This window comes from Melanotaenia boesemani, chromosome 17 (assembly GCF_017639745.1).
Source record: "Melanotaenia boesemani isolate fMelBoe1 chromosome 17, fMelBoe1.pri, whole genome shotgun sequence".
Taxonomy (NCBI): domain Eukaryota; kingdom Metazoa; phylum Chordata; class Actinopteri; order Atheriniformes; family Melanotaeniidae; genus Melanotaenia; species Melanotaenia boesemani.
The window spans coordinates 30,434,453-30,450,857 of NC_055698.1; the positions used below are offsets into that span (position 1 = coordinate 30,434,453).

At 42.2% G+C, this 16,405-nt stretch overlaps 1 protein-coding gene across 4 annotated transcripts in view; it reads right to left on the bottom strand.

Moving 5' to 3' along the window:
* macf1a (microtubule actin crosslinking factor 1a) overlaps positions 1-16,405 on the bottom strand; it is a 225,173-nt gene that overhangs the window by 48,675 nt on the left and 160,093 nt on the right. For all 4 annotated transcript variants that reach the window (XM_042011770.1, XM_042011769.1, XM_042011771.1 and 1 more), the window contains 7 exons: positions 16,145-16,372; positions 15,783-16,059; positions 14,992-15,584; positions 14,723-14,911; positions 13,804-14,010; positions 10,567-10,884; positions 10,299-10,481 (listed from right to left, as the gene is read on the bottom strand). In XM_042011770.1, coding sequence (XP_041867704.1) covers positions 10,299-10,481; positions 10,567-10,884; positions 13,804-14,010; positions 14,723-14,911; positions 14,992-15,584; positions 15,783-16,059; positions 16,145-16,372 — 1,995 coding nt within the window. The remainder of the gene's footprint in view (positions 1-10,298; positions 10,482-10,566; positions 10,885-13,803; positions 14,011-14,722; positions 14,912-14,991; positions 15,585-15,782; positions 16,060-16,144; positions 16,373-16,405) is intronic.

The window sequence follows — 16,405 nt, forward strand, 5'->3', positions numbered from 1 at the left end:
AGAAAGTTGCTGCCACGTTGCTGCAGCACACACTAAATGGCTGTTATTTACACACAGCGCTGCTGGCGGGAGGCTGGAAAGCACTTAATGGAGCTAAGTGACACAAACCCAAACACAGGTGGAGAGCATAAAGTGTCTGGCATTCACTTGTCTGGGTCATTTATTTGCCCACAGAGGAGCACCTGTTAAAGCAAAAATTAACTTTTTTATTTCCCCCTCCGTCCCGCAATAGAGTAAATCTATAATCCAGCTCTTCGAAACGCTGCTGTTTTCTTCCTCAACATCTTGTTTCTCAATCTCTCTCCGTCTGTCTCCCTCCCCCTCTGTGGTAACCCGGCAGCAAAAAAAAAAAAAAAAAGCCACCTCTTTCTGTCCTCACACACCCTCCTTTTTCCCCACAACTCTCAGGGGTAGTTTTATATTAACCAGCAGAACATTTCACCTGCTGGTGTGTGTGAAAGCATTTATTGTTCTCAGAAACAGAAAGACAAAGAGACCTGGACCCGGAACACAAAGAGACACAAAAGCTACTACCTCCACCATCATGCTCATATCTGCTATAAAAAGCTGTCAATCATCCACACACCAGCGAGCGTCATAATACTAGTTACAGACTTTGCAGATTTGCAGCTGATTTGCATCCTGTGTGTGCAGGTAAGCTGCTCTTTGTGTGCAGTTTAACTGTAAATTCATCTGCACATGCATTTGTTCTTGGAGGTGAATGAAAGCCTCACTTGGCCCGGTCCAGCTCGGTGTGTTTTCATGCTACAGATGTGGAACTTACACATTATAAAAACTTCAGGACTTAACTCTCTGCACTAGTTGACTAGTTTCAGTGGTAAAAATGAGCCTCTCCTCTTTCAGTGATGCAAACACCAACAACACCTGTGATGCATCTTGCCGAGGGGTCAGCTCCACAGGTCACTTCTGTTTTCACACAGCCTCCTCCTCCTCCTCCGCCCACAGGGATCCTACACCACTACGTGGCAGCTCCAAAAGTCTCTCATCGACCCAGACAATTGTTATTCATTAAATGCTACTGTAAATCAGCAGGTGGATGGAGCATAACATCTACAATCACCATAGCTAAACTGAAGCTTCTAAACAGTGAGACAACCCAATCTAAACATCAAGATTAATCCATTTAAATGACAAACTACAAAGAAAAGTAGCTGAAGTGCAGAGTGAGGTCTGGATTGAGGGTGTAGAATCAGATAGAGGCCCAGAAGCAACATGAACAGGTATGACTGCAGCTAAATAGCTGGCTGCACACCTAGAAGTTCCTCTGCAGAGCAGAATTAGTGACTTAAAGTTGATTAAGCCAGCCATGAGTCGCCAGTGGACTTCTATGAAAGGTGGAGCAACTCTTGACCTTTTTGGTTGATGGAATGTTAAATGTGCTGTAAGAGTTTCGTGATGCATCTGGGAGTTAACCATGGTTTAATCACGAGTCGGTGGCATAAGAGAAACAGACCATCAAAAGTTTTAAATGTGTCTCATTCACCATTAAAAGACCCTCAGAAACTGGAGAAAACTGAGAGAAAGAATTCTTGTAGACCCAAAAACCACAACATAATCAGAGGACAAGTTTCTGAGAGTCAACAGCTCAGTAACAGCAGCATTCGTTTCCACTGTAGAAAGATCCATGGGAGTGTTCAGCTAAAGTCCCCTACCGGTGGCCAATTTTAAGAGTCAAGGTTTAAACATTTAGGTTTATAAATGGATTCAATAATGCCTTTGTTAACTTCAGTTATGTGTTTGTCTTGTGCTTTTGATTAAGTGTAAAATGAGGCTTTGAACTGCCTGAATTTTAATAAAAACCTTTGATGAAATACATATTTATATATATATATATATATATATATATATAATTATTTTTAATTATTTCAATTCAAGTTTCTTATGGTTTTTTTTTTGGATGTGCTTAAACATTTCTCTCAATTTCTGTCATAGTAGGATTTGGAATTTTCCTGAACTGAGAGAAAGAGTGAGAAGAGAGTGAGAACGCTGGGCGAAGCCATGGCATGCCTTTCTAATTCACAACAGCTGAAACAATACGGAGCCTGAAAGGAGGGAGGCCAACATATTTCACACACATACATACACACACACGTTGACTCACACGTCACAGACATATTTAGATCATGTAAAACAAAAACACATAGAGGAGACGTACTTTCTCCCTCAGTCACAGCTGCATTATAGTAAAAGATAAGTAAATATGTGTGTGTGCGTGTGAGTGTTAGATAAAAGTCCAGCAGAACTGACCAGGTTATATGATTAGTAAAATTATGTTAGTGTGATCCAATCAGTCCTTTAGACAGAAATAAAGTCATGAACTCTGACACACAAATGCAACATGAGAAACACACATGCAGACATGAAGGCGCAGACAGGAAGACAGAACGTGGTCCAGGAAAACTCGGAGAGCCTGTAAACACGGCTTTCATCCAGATGACGGATGACTTGGATTAGCTGCAGAGTCGTGGGCGGGTCACTGGGTTCTGACACACTGAACTTTTCAGTCTGCACACGATCTTTGAGTTGGAATTAGCTGAAAGGAACAGCTAAAGCAGGTTGACTTCATGAGGTCCTGCTGATCAAACTGGGACTCATTTTCTTTATTTCAGCTTCGTTGATTCTCTGTTGGTCAGTTTAAACGTGGGTTTTGGGTATTTATATAACCTCGGGTGTATGGTTAATATGATAAATGAAGTAAAGTGGGGTCTGAAGCTGGAAAACCCCAAAGATTTTTCATTAGGCATATTCTCGAAGTCATTTTTAAAAGCGGGAGGTTTAGGAAACTGTTATGACTTTAGCTATAAACAAACAAAAAAAGCATGCAGTTCCCTGTGTGATGAAAATACTAAACATTCTAAATGCTAATTACAGTGTAAGCACAGTTTCAAGGGAAATTAGGACAAGATTCGGCTTCGCAGCAGGAGGCCAGAGACAAACGAGCTGCTGGCCCAGTTTGGCTCGACTTCTACGCCCATCGTGGAATAGCTGCTGACACAGTCGGTGCGGGAAAGGACAGTGAGTCACGAGTTTGCAGATTCTCAGATGACCCATAACTACAGGATGGTGAGGTGGAGAGGAGAGACTGAGGGCTGGGAAGATAAAGTGGAGAGGAGGTGAAAGGTGTGACGGAGGGGGTGCAGACAGAGGAGGTGTGCAGGCATGATTTAGGCCAGCGATTTTTACACACGTGTGCAAAAAGAGACACAAATGCACACATACGGCTCCTGTTACTGCTGTCACCCACTAACCAGCCCTACCCAGGAATGTGCATCTGCAGCGTTGGTTTAAAGCCTCGTAATGCCCCTCTGCTGCAACACCAGCATGCAAATATGAATGTGTGTGTGTGTGTGTGTGTGTGTGTTCCCATCCCACCCAGAGACTGTCAGCTGTTTAGAGACGCAGGGAAGCCAGCGGCATGCAGAGGGATGTTGATGCCACGCCTTAATGTGTGCGAGGGTGGGGTGAGGAGACAGCTGAGATTCCGGTTGCGACCCGAAAAAGACTGGAATTAGAAGCATCCTCTGATGAAGAGCGCTCACACACATACACACACCTCTCATCAGCCCTAAATACAAACACAGATTCCACAGTAGCACATATGTGCAGACAGGATGGTCGAGTATAAACATGTACATGATAAATAGCAATAACAAAGTCAACAAAAGCACTTTAATCCTGGTAAACATGTAAAAAACAGCGAGCTTGAAGTGATTTGAGCTCATCATCATAACCTGATGCACCACACAGTTTGTTACATCAGACCATCAGGAAAAGGTCTGGAAGCTTCAATCTGTCATTTTCAATAAGTGGATCCAGTTTGGAGAAGAGCAACACCTTTTCAGAAAGAATAAAATGAGAATTTGCTGATACTATAGCAGCATTTCTGCAGACAACCTCATAGGCAGCATCAGGCCGGATGCTTATCACTTTTAGTATTTTATAATAACATTCGGTTCGAGACAGAAATAAGAGAATCATGTTTGTATAGAATGGGGAGCGAAGGCTGCTTGGCGCGCGTGTGTGTGTGTGTGTGTGTGCGCGCGCGTGTGTGCATGCGGCTGGTGAGTGTTTCTAATATTATGTATTCCCACTTTGTTTTGTTTTATATGCATACATGTTTTTAATCATGTAAAGCACTTTGTGTTGCCTGTGGCATGAAAGGTGCTTTATAAATAAAGTTAGATTTGATTTGATTTGATAGCTGACTGTCCTCATTACTAAAAAACAATGAGACTTGCCAAAATAGTAGTGACCTGGTCAAAAAAGACAACCCTAACTCGAAGCTGGACAAGGAGAACATTGTAAGAACCTTAAATGATCCTGAACTAACTAAAGCATTAAACATCAGCATGTTAGCATAAGTTTTCTGGCTGTGACTGGAACTTTGCCGGTTATGTGTTGCAGTAAGTCTCAAACTTTTTACGCCACACACCTCTGCAGAAGATCTCAGGATCTCCAAGTACTGTATGTCCAAGTATGACTGAATGAAATCATGACAGTAAAATGCAGTCGGACAAGTTTCTGAGGCTGTGCAATCACCCATTTAACACCCAATAAAATAACACTACAGTAAGAAACTCAAAAAAGACATAATGAATATAAACTAGAAGCATTTGGAGAGAACAGACCTTTTTGTTTGCCAATGACTGTGGGCATTATTTTTTAGTTAGAAGATCGAATAACAAAATGATCTCTCCATAGTAAAGAAGCCTTTAAAAATTCCTGGATCCAGGTGGTGATCCGGATCACCCCCAAAAAGGAATCACTTTATTCCATTTCTGAGATCAAAATACATCCATAACAGACGGAGAGACAAATGCTGACAAATATATGACCTCCGCCTTGGTGGACTAACGTGAGCTGATTAGAAGGATGCTCCTACAGTCCTGTGATACCTGGATCAACAGGCTTCAGTCTCAGATTTGACTCTGCTACTTGATGAAGTCTTGTTTTTTAGTCCTCTGACAGAAACCAGGACACAGTGTCAAGCGGAACATTCTCCCAGGTTGGAGAATGCTCTCTGCTGGTAAAGATAACACGAGTTGAGACGGCAGGAAAATCAGACGCAGCTGTGCAAACATGGCCAGAAACCTGGATGCTTAAATCTTCTATGCAGGGATATCAATAACCAGTTCCTCATGTTTTACACCAGAATGTGACCAATATGTGATCAATAACGGCCTTTACTTTACTTCCATGTAGAAATATTAACACTGACAAGAAATCTTCCTTTAGTGTATTTTAAAATCAACTTTCAGCTAAAAGGATGAAATCAGAGCTTCTTGAAATAAACTTCTTCTGTATTTCTAATAAAGAGACGACGAGTTTGTCTGTGTGAGATCACTGCTGTTAAACTATAATCTGACGACATCACTACCCACTCCCATGACCCCTCCTCCCCTGACTGGCCTCCATCCACACCCCACACCTCGTCCTGAGCCCCTCGTCTTTTTAAGCATCGGCATGACATCATCCCTCTGGATTTGAAACGGGGTCTGATGGGGGAGGGGACGAAGGAGAAGGAGAGGGGTGGCCTGGTCCGTTTTGGAACCAGACAGACATGTTTAGGTTTGAAATGAGCCGAGCTGGATCGGTTACAGAGAACCAGACAGAGAGAAGCCAGAGGGAGCTTCAGACAAAGAGAGGAGAGGGGCTTCAAAGAGCAGACGAGAGGATTTCACATCTTTTTATCCCCCTTTAGACTTAACAGGAGGACAGAGTCAATATGATGGAGCTGTAATACAGAGAAGACAAGAAGAGTCCCGTTATTTTTTGTCCTTTTCATGGCCCAGCTCTACTCTCTGTTCAACAGTTTTCTTTTTCTTCATTCTTGACAATACCCTCTGCCCTTCATTGCATCCTAACCCCCCCCTCAGACAGAATGACAGACCGTGTCTCCATGCTCTACAAACCCTGCAGACAGCAGCTACAGTATTTTACTTTCTGCAGCAGATTTACCCCCCAGCCTGTCTGCACCTCAGCTCAGTTTCAACCAAGAAGAAAAAATGATAAATGAGAATTAAAAACTACAATCAACATATTTACCCTGCATATTCTTAACAAGACTTAGCAACAGTCATCTTCTGCTTTCTCAGATTGAAAATGAGTAAATAAAACTGTAATAGCTAACAAGGCTGTTTAAGTACATTAATTATAAACTCTAAAACAGGCACAACATGCTGCAAATATTGTAGGATAAAAGTCTGTCAGTCATGTTGATGAACCCTGCAGGTCAGCCGGCGATTTGGACCCTCATGCTAATGCTAAATCACGTCAAGTTCAGGTTTAGGTTTATGTACGTAGCACATTTACTGCAACCACAGTTGCCCAAAGTGCTGAACAATCAAACAACTACAACATAAAACACCAGACAGGAAAACAATAAACAATAAAAGTCTGTTTAAAAAAAAAGGCAAACAATATAAAACCGGAATGAAAAGTAAAAGCAAGCAAATGTCAAGCTCAGCTATGCTTGAAAGCCAGTACAAAGAAGTGGGTCTTAAAACCAAGGAGCAAGGACTTAAAACCAGTAACAGACTGGGCAGCTGAAACGTGAAATGCCAAACCTAAAAAGCTCCGTCACGCCTGGATTTGAGTCTGGAAGACGGGACCTTCAGAATTTAATGCTAAATTAGCATTTTTAAGCATTAACACAGACAGCAGGAATCCACACAGCACTGACAAATTCAGCATTTGGTTTGTAGATTTAACCACTTTTCACTCCCTCTATAACTACTTTCCCTCCCAAAACCTACAACTTTTTATTAAATATTTTAAGTTGTAGAAGGATGATTTCATCAGATGGTTTGAATTGAATTAATTTAGTTTTTAAAAATCTTATCAAATCACACCAGAAGCTTTAAACACTTAACTCAGCTTAATTAATATATGTGAGTAAAGAGGAGGAAGGAAGCAAAGCGAAGGCACAAAGTACGTGCAAAGTGATGGCATCCGTACGATTATTAATATATAATATCATTTCAGGTTATTTAGTTTTTTGGATTTTAAGCAAACTTTAAACTGGAAGCCTGACAGATGGTTACTGATCTAGTTACTAACTAAAGAGCAGCAGGACTGAATCCAACCAGTAAAAGAAAAAGCAGATCATCGCTGACATTTAGCTTCTAGGGGTGAATACTGTCGGGTTTCCTGGACTGATCATGGACATCTACATGGAAGAAACTCCATCCAGTTTTATCTTATAAAAACAGTCTGGTTTAAGTCCACTACGAAGAAACTTTACTATTAATTTGCATCTTTGGTTCAAAACCAATTTACTTTAAACCCTTTGGTTTCCTTAGCCAGACCGTTATCTTTATGAATCAGCTTATTTTAACAGTTATTATAAAGTAGACGGTTGTGGATTTAATTGGATTACAGTGAATTGTACTTTGTAAAGTGCCTCAATCATTTGTTGTGAAAATCTATTTAATACGCATTTATTATTGGCAATTAAAGTTCCAGTTTTTCACATTTTGGGCATTTATGGCAGATATGGAACATACTGTAGAAAATTAAAACTCCAGGTCAGCTTTTTATCTAAACTGATCTAAATCTAAACTTGGTTAAGTAAATTAAAATGATTAAAATAAGGTATTACTTGATTCAGCTATATGTTGGGCAAATCCTTCCTTTATTCTAACCACCGGAAATATTCCCAAAAAGTGTTAAATGAACCTCATCAAGCTCAGATCGTTGTTCTTATTTATTTGTCCATCAAAGCAATGTATATATGGGAAAATTATTTCCATATATTTAATATATTCCATATATAAATGACTTTTCTTTAAAAGCTGATTATTATCAGTTAGTAGAAAGACTGGGACACCTGTAAATCTGCTCACTGGCATGAATCAATAACACCACAGAAAGCATAAAACAGCCTCTCACGCTGTCTGATCAGGCTTTGTTTTTCAAGTGCAGCCCATTTATCTTCTCACAGCTCTCTCTGAATCACTCCTCTTCTTTCAACGGCCCTTTATCTCCTCAATCTGTTTGTTCTCTGCCACACATTTCTTTAGCTTTTGCTCTCATTAGGAGCCAAGCGAAGGGGAAGAGGAGAGAAAGACCCAGAAACATGTGGAGGGATTAAAGAAACAAGCACAAAGGAAGGTTAGCAGGCCAAGAGGGCAGCGAAGATTCAATAAATATCTAAATAATTAAATTAAGAGGGATGAAAAGAGAAAAAAGAAGAAGAAGCAGAGTGAAGATGAAGAGAAGCAGGTGGAAAAGTGCCACATGAAATGTTCCTTGATCCACCCACCCGGCGTGGAAAACAGGCACTTTTCTTTTCGATGCATGAAAATGATTAGAGTTCGCTTCACATGACTCATCAATGCTTTTTAGAAATGGTGACCTTCTCAGGGCACGGCTGCAGATAAGCATCTCTGGATGTGAAGGGATTCCTGCAAACGTCTCTGAGCTCTCGCACAGCCGTGGACGGGATATTACGTCATGGCAAGAAAATGTGCTCTTTAATGATAGCAGACCGAGTCTGGTCTGTGTCCCGACACGAGCACCAGCAGGATCACGAAACAGCAAAGCAGCGTCCTGAGGCCTTAACGCCAGATTACAACCACAAGAACAGCAAGATATGAAGCAGAGCAAAGCATCAGCATTCCCAACAACAACTCTGTAAACTCAGCTGGACACGCTGGTGCATTTATTCCTGCACAGACTTGTCTTTCTACTGAATTTATTTGCAATCAGCTTTCACTGGTCGTTGAAACATGTTTGTTAGTTTATTTGAAATGTGAAGCATGAACGCGACACTTGAACCGTCTAAAACCTCAGGTCTTCCTGTTGGGGGAAGTTGAGAACATCTGCAGCCAAACTGAGATAAAACTGAACTAAAACATTTTTCTCTAGAGTTCATCTTTGCAGAGATAATGTTTAAACATGCATCGCTGCAAAAGGACATTCCTATTTACCCTGAAATTTGTCTTTTTTTAGGCAAGCTTGAAACTTTGAAATGTAAAGATGACAAAGACGACTATATATTTTTAAATGAACATACCTGTAACTCCTAATTTTTCTATGCAAGGTTTCATTCTTTATGTTTAAATGATCCTGCTGGTAGGCAGGAGGATAAGTTGTTCTATTTTTTCTATTTTTATAGATGGCTTCAGTTTGTATGATGAGGTGAGTCAGTTCAGGTGGCCAGGATTACAGCACACATGAGGAAATGTACACATATGTACATTTATAATGTCCTATAGGGCCTTAAATGACATTTGTACATTCATATTATTACAAATAAAATCATCTTTAGCTTGTGGCTATTTGTTTATACAAAACATTTTTTGTGTTATTTTAGCCGTCTTGTCCTTTCAGGCTAAGGTTTTGTTTTTAAAACTACTTTAGATGCTTCATGTTTCTGAGAAGTGAAATTTGCATGTTTAGTTTCCTCATTTAAATTCATCGTGCAAAATCAAAACTGCCCCTGAGCTCGGCTCTCTAAGCGCCGTGTCCTTAAATGGCATCTTGTGCTTCACGAATATGATCAAAAGCTTTGAGGTAAAATCAGCAGCAACAAAAACATCAGCTGTTCTCCATTATTTTACAAAACCAAGTTGGTCTTAACCACAAGAAAAGGGATCAAAGGAAAGGGTATCAAATTTAAGACTGTTGTCCATCACTGCGGCTACAAGATCAAGACCCTTAAAGGGCGGAGCCTGAGGATCATAAAGAGGAAGAGATGTGGGATACGTGCTCATGAGTTAGCTGGAAAATTCAGGGAGAAACACTGACGGCATCGTGATGATGCTTCAAAGGAACAACGCGGTGATTCAGTGGTCTGTCAGGCATTTTAAAGAGATGTGTGACTCAACTGATCACCGCCTCCGATGCACAACAGGAGCTCTCACACGAACACACACACATCCCTTTACCTCACGGCCTCCGGAGGTTTGAGCAAGAGGGGAAAAGACAGAGCCAGACCTCCACAGAGGCTACACAAATATTGAATGTCACTATTCATGTAACACAATGAGCGGCTCAGTGAACCGAAGCTCATGTTACGCTGAAGAGTTTCTCTTTATGTGTGCAAATTATTCCAGAGGCATGACGGGGGAGGACAAACCAAACACACACATGATCTTTCTATTCAGTTATTTCAGATTGTTTTTAGGATTTTTATTGCAAGCGGTTATTGTGAGAGCCTCAGCCCATCATAGATGATGTAGATGTGTAATAGTGGAAAGCTTCGACCAAACTTCATACAAATATAAATATAGAATTATATAACTGACTCCAACACACACACATTCATGTCCTACCTTGAACTCCTGCAGCTGCTGTTTGATTATCTCCACCTCTGTGCCGACCAGGCTCTGTGCATTCAGCCCATCTTCGGCTCTTCCCAGCAGGCCTTGCAGCTCTGCCACCAGCCGGTAGAAGTCCTGAACTCTGTCAGCGGCGTCTTCGATCTGATCCAACCTGGCCTGGCCGCGCTCACTCAGCTGGAGAGCAGAAAACATGAATCCATCACAAATCAAAACCACTAAATCATGACTCTTCCCATGACTCGTCTTCCTCGCCCCTCACCTTGCCGGCCTGGCGGCTCAAAGCCTCCGTCTCCCTCCGGAGAGCCAGCAGGTCGGGCGAAGAGCCTTCTCGCCGCAGCATGCTGGTGCACTCCGACGCATGTCCCTCCAGCTCAGTCCTCAGGTTGGATAGACGGGACAGGAAGCCCTTCACGGCGTCAGCCTGAGAGGCCAGCGAGTCCACATCCCGTCCTACAGGACTGAGGGAGTCCAGTTCGTCGTCTAAGTCGGCAAGACGGGAGAAGATGTCTCGAACGTGAGCCTGGACCTCACCAACACCCTGCAAGCGCGACTCCAAAGCGGAGCAGCACTGCTCGATCTGATGGAGGAGGGCAGAGTTCGTTAAGCTAAAAGAAAAAACCATCAGCAAACCCATCACACCCCTACACACGGGCTGTATTTATCTCTGAGGAAGCTCCATCTGATGAAAGTTATTACTGACCTCACGTGCACCGTTAGCTCCTTAAAAGCATTTGACAGCTTTTTCCACATGTGTGGGAGTGTTCCCTAGTGGTCCTGGAAAGCAGCAGCTTTGAACTTTTCTCAGATATTTAAGATCCAGCGACCTGCATATCACACTAATTCTGATTGATTTGTCCAAAATGAGTTTCATGTTAAACATATTTGATGTTTTTTATTTTTCTATAATTAACTTTGGTTTTCCTGATTCCATATTTTCTGACTCTTATGGATGTTTTCCTTTAGATGTTTTGAAATAATAATAATAAAAACAATTTAATCAATCCAAAGGAATAATCAACCTACTTTTTACAAACAGATCTGAAAGAATCTTTAAGACTCATAACCTCTTTACAGGGTTATCTGACCATATAATAATACTTCTAACAAGTAAGTCCACATGGAAACGAGCCTCAAATCCATGAACATGGTGTCTGATGTTACAGCGAGCTGTACAGTACCGAAGAACCAACAACAAAACTTAAATAACATGAAATGAACTTCATGAAATAAACTGGTTTTTAACTCGTAGATGATGCTAATCCTCGGATTAAACACTTTCACAAAAGAATTAAATCATAGAAACCTTTTTAAGAAAACTAGAAAATAAAACAATCAAGATACAGTCAAGATAAGAGACCAGCTCTTGAAAAAGCCAAAGAGAGAAGCCTGAACTACGACAATCATTTACCTAAGTAATTAAAAAGGTAGCACGGCCAATATGTAAGGCCAAAGTTAACTTTTATTAAAGAAAAAGAAAGGCAATGGAAAAAAAAAGTTAAGAAATAAGTTAACTAATAAACAACCCAAGAAGGATAACAGCGAGATAGAATTAAATATTGACAATAAACTGGTAAGCAGCTTGATTATTTTAGCCACTGACCTAAATAACTTCATAATAAACTCTGTACATGAGAAATTATTTCATTCACCTGATTACAAATATTGACCCGTAAATCTGTCACAACTGGATTTTAATATAAAGATCAAAAGCTGAAGAAAGCTGTTGAGGCACAGATGTATTAGCTGCTATGCTAACTCTGTGCACATTAACATTTTGTTGTTTACTTATGGCCATTAATGGGACATAAGTTCCTTTAAATAATGAAAATACATAGTAGATGATGATTTTCTTGGTTCCATTTATCAGGCAACTTTTTTTTTTGGCAGAGTCATAATTTCTTTTAAAAAGAAGACCAAAAAAAGTCAGAGGCAAAGCCAGGCAGCCTCCTAAAACCAGGATAAATCAGGTCTGTGTCTTAGTTTCTGTGTAAAAACCAAACAGCAGAACATGCAACCAAACCAGAAATAATAACCAATAAAAATAGATTTTGTTCATGTAGGCGCTGAGTCATCATCTGATATGCAGCATTTTCTGCAGCACAGGACTCTTTTCTCAGCTGCAGCTGCATCAGTTAACACCTTAAATGGAATATTTGGAGGTTGTAGAGCAGAATATAGATGCAACGCAGTGGGTTTACATTTCAAACAATGATTCAGTGTCCAATGTTCACACTGACCATATATGACTGCCGTAAGTGACAGTATAGTTCTGCTCTCTCTCAGCTCGCCGACACTCGCACTCGCACACAATTACCCGGCGTATAAATAGCCTCCGATCCAGAATGAATTCATTGTTGAGCTTCCATTGATTCATAACTTTGGTCACTCTGTTCATCTTGTGCAGCTGTTTGCCGCATCTGTTCTACTTCAACATGTGGGTCAAATAAAGTTTGAGTTCTGACACAAAGCTGGAAAAACGTCTCGTCTGAATCATCACAACACTGCAGAGATAATCAGAATAAACGTACATCAAGTATTTCAAAGCAGGAGCCAGCTCCTTGTTTCCGGAAAGAACTGTTAAAAAGTTAGTTTACTGTATACGCATTTTTATTTTATCTAGTTTTCAGACTGTAAACTGAAGAATTTTTGTAAAAACAAGAAGCAGCAGCCATGATTAGAACTGCTAGAATGATCTAAATACTATAAAGGATGCTTCAATGTAGGGCTGGGCAATATATTGAGATTTTCAAATATATCGAGACTTTATCAGACGCAATATAGAAGGAGGGAATATCGTTTATATCGAGATAGCTTGTTTTGAGTTAAAAGCATCTTTTCTTTTGCATTTTGCACAGCTGTATTTTTATTACGGTCATTGAAAAGTATTTTTAATTTATTTTGTTTTAGGAGCATTTAATTTAATATGAAGGTACTTTAATTTCAGTCAGCTGTTTTAACATGTGCTGCTGAACCTTAATAAAAGTGTTTTTAGCACTGAAGGCTGTAAATTGGAGCCGTCTCTTTGGTTACTTGACAAAAAAAATCTATGTGGAGAAATATATTGTTTATCGTGATTCAGGTAAAAAATATCGAGATATAATATTTGGTTCTTATCGCCCACATCAAAGCTCTAGGACTGGTAGTTGTGTTTACCTTAAACCACGAGTCAGAATGAAACTAAGACAACAGTGAGTGAGTGGAGAGCAACACACAGCTTAGCAGGACAGGATAATGTTACAGTAACCGCTGCATCCACATGCTGTCTCGCTGTGATTGTCTGGATGTTTTACTCTCCAGAAAGTCCACCAGAAACGTTGTGGGTGTTTGTGAAACATCTCTCGATATTTTCTCAAAAACAGCTTAAATAAATTGTACCATTCTTTAGGAAATAAAATACTTTCTGAGAAGTCCCTGAATTCATTTTTAGATGGCACAAACTGAATCAAGTGGGTTGAGTTTATTGAGGAAACCCAGGACATAATTTCTCTGTTCTCACCTTGTCAGTGACGTCCTGATATTCCTTCTCTGTATCTTTGGCCTGGTCCTGAAGTCTCTGTGCGCCCTCCGAGCCGCCTCCTGGTGTCTGGGGGGCGTCCTGTACCAGGCCCTGGGCCAGGTCTCTGAGGTAGACCACCTGAGGCTGCAGCGACCTCAAACTCTCCTGCTGACTTCTCAACCTCTCCAAGCTTTTAGCGCTGCATGCCTGAACAGGAGAGGAGCACATGGAAGGTGCAGCAGATGTTTTCATGCGGTTGCTGATTTGTTTGTCCCTCCACTAAAAGGTAATAAATACACTCCCAGTCCCAAACTAACAAGTCACCACCTGGTTTTAACTAAGCCAACAGCCTCCCGCTGGATAATTACTGCATGGATGATGATGTTTCAAGTTATAATTTGTTTGTTTGTTATTTGTTATATTTGTTGATCTGTTTCAGAAAGGTCAGATTATTGGAATCCAGCAAAGAAAACCTCTGAGGAGATACAGAAACTACTAAAATTGGGTTATGAACTGTAAACAGATTATTAAAAACTGAAAGGATAGTGGGGAACCATCGTCTTCCAGGAAGAAATGTGTTGCGTGATGATGATCGAAGACCAGTTAAACGTTTGGTGAACAACAGTAAGAAGATTTCCACATGAACAATGTAAAGAGACCTCGAAGGATTGAAACTGAGCAGCTGTGTGGCCATAAGAAAACCACTAATCAGTGAGGCTAAATGATTATAAAGGCTTCAGTTTGCTAGGGAGCATAAAGACTGGACTCTGAAAATTGAAAATGAATGGCTTTTCAAAACAATGACACAGTGAATGCTGCTGTAATCAAAGCTAAAGACGGTCCAACCAAACGGGCCGTGTAGAAAGAAAAAACCACTCAGAATTGCATGTAACGCCTTCTGACTGGCAGATGTCCACACCTGAGGTCCAAGAGCCTCCTGGACTTCAATCTGGTGCTTGGCAGCTTCCAGCCTCCTCTCTACAGCCTGTCTGCCTTCTTCAAACTCCTTCAGGCGGCTGCTCAGCTCCTCCAGCTGAGAGGTGTGGTTGAGGAGACTCTCATTCAGCCCATCAACCCGACGGTTCAGCTGGGCCTTCTCATCACGAACCTTAAAAAGATAATCACAAACCTCACATTAACACAGAATTCCTCCAACACATTATTATAGTAATAAATGCCTCCCCGTACCTCTTCCTCCCCGATGCAGCATTGCTCCAGCAGCTGATCAGCTGCAGTATTGAAGGCTTCGAGTAGGGGTTGTCGTCTCTCCAGGTCCAGGGACAGACCTCGAGCCTTCTGCAGGGCCTCATCCAGAGCAGACGAGTCCAGCAATGGATGGATTTCTCCATCCCTCTCTTCACACTCTGCTAACCACGGCGCCAGCTCCGCCTTGTGCTGCTGGTAAGTTTCTGCTTTGCTCAGAGTGTTCTTCAGTCTGCCCTCACGGTCTGAGATTCGGTTGTTCAGCCCCTCCCAGTCCTGCCGCAACAAGGCCAGACGCGACTGCAGAGATGCCCGCTCGTCTGCTGGGAGAGTGGCGAGCAGCGACACTCCCTCGGCCTGAATCAGCTCGTAGGAACCTCGCTGACTGGCAATGCCACGCTGGAGCTCATCGGTCTGAGCCAGCAGGGCACGGATCGCCTCCGGCTGACAGGGCAGGGAGGCGGTGGAAGACTCCCTGGGATCTGCCTGCTTGTCGAGCCAGGAGCGCAACTCCTCAAACATCTGCTGGAACTGCTGGGTGGACGACAGGGCGGCCTGGAGCTGAGACAGGCCGTCAGCTGAGGGAATGAGTAGCAGAGAGTAGAGGATTATGATCATAAACTCTGGCAAACTATTCCAAACAGAAAGGATAAATAGGACTTGAGGAGGATTTGCTTTATTTATTTTAAATGATTTGGTGTATTTTCTTTACATAAGGAAACAAATCATGATCAAACTGGGGCAATAACATGTTTATTTAACTCAGATCCACAAACCTGCTCGCTCCTCCAAACTCCTGAGCGGTGCACTGACGCTCTCCAGTCGTTTGCTCAGCTCCTCCTTCAGGTAGGGTTCGGCCACGATGGCGCTCAGCTCCTGGCAGAGCTTCTCAGCCTCGGCCAGCTCGGTCCGCCTTCGCTCCAGCTCTGAGCGGATCTCTCCGGTTTCCTGCAGCCGCCGTTTCAGTGCCTCCGGCTGGGCGCTCAGCGAGGCCTGAGCGTCTAACCGCTCACTCAGAGCAGAAACACTGGAGGAGAGCTCTCTGAGCAGCGCCTGAGGAGGAGACGAGGAAGATTCTGTGATTTTACCACCCTTGCTGTGATGGACAGGAATTTAACCATTGGCACAATTATTTTACCTGGTACCGTTCGCTGGTTCCTTGGGCCTGATCGATGTGGTTTGACCTCTGAGTCAGTCTGTTTGTGAGGTCCTCCCACTGCTGGGAGATGGAGCCCAGTTCAGTCCGGACCTCCTCCAGGTCTTTGGGGTCCTGAGCGGAGTCACCAGTCTGGGAGAGGATGCCCTCAGCCGACTGGGTCAGCTGGTCAAACTGCGGCCGCCGCGTCTCGAACTCACGCAGCATGAACTGTCAGGTCAGAAGACACGCACGCAGGCTCAG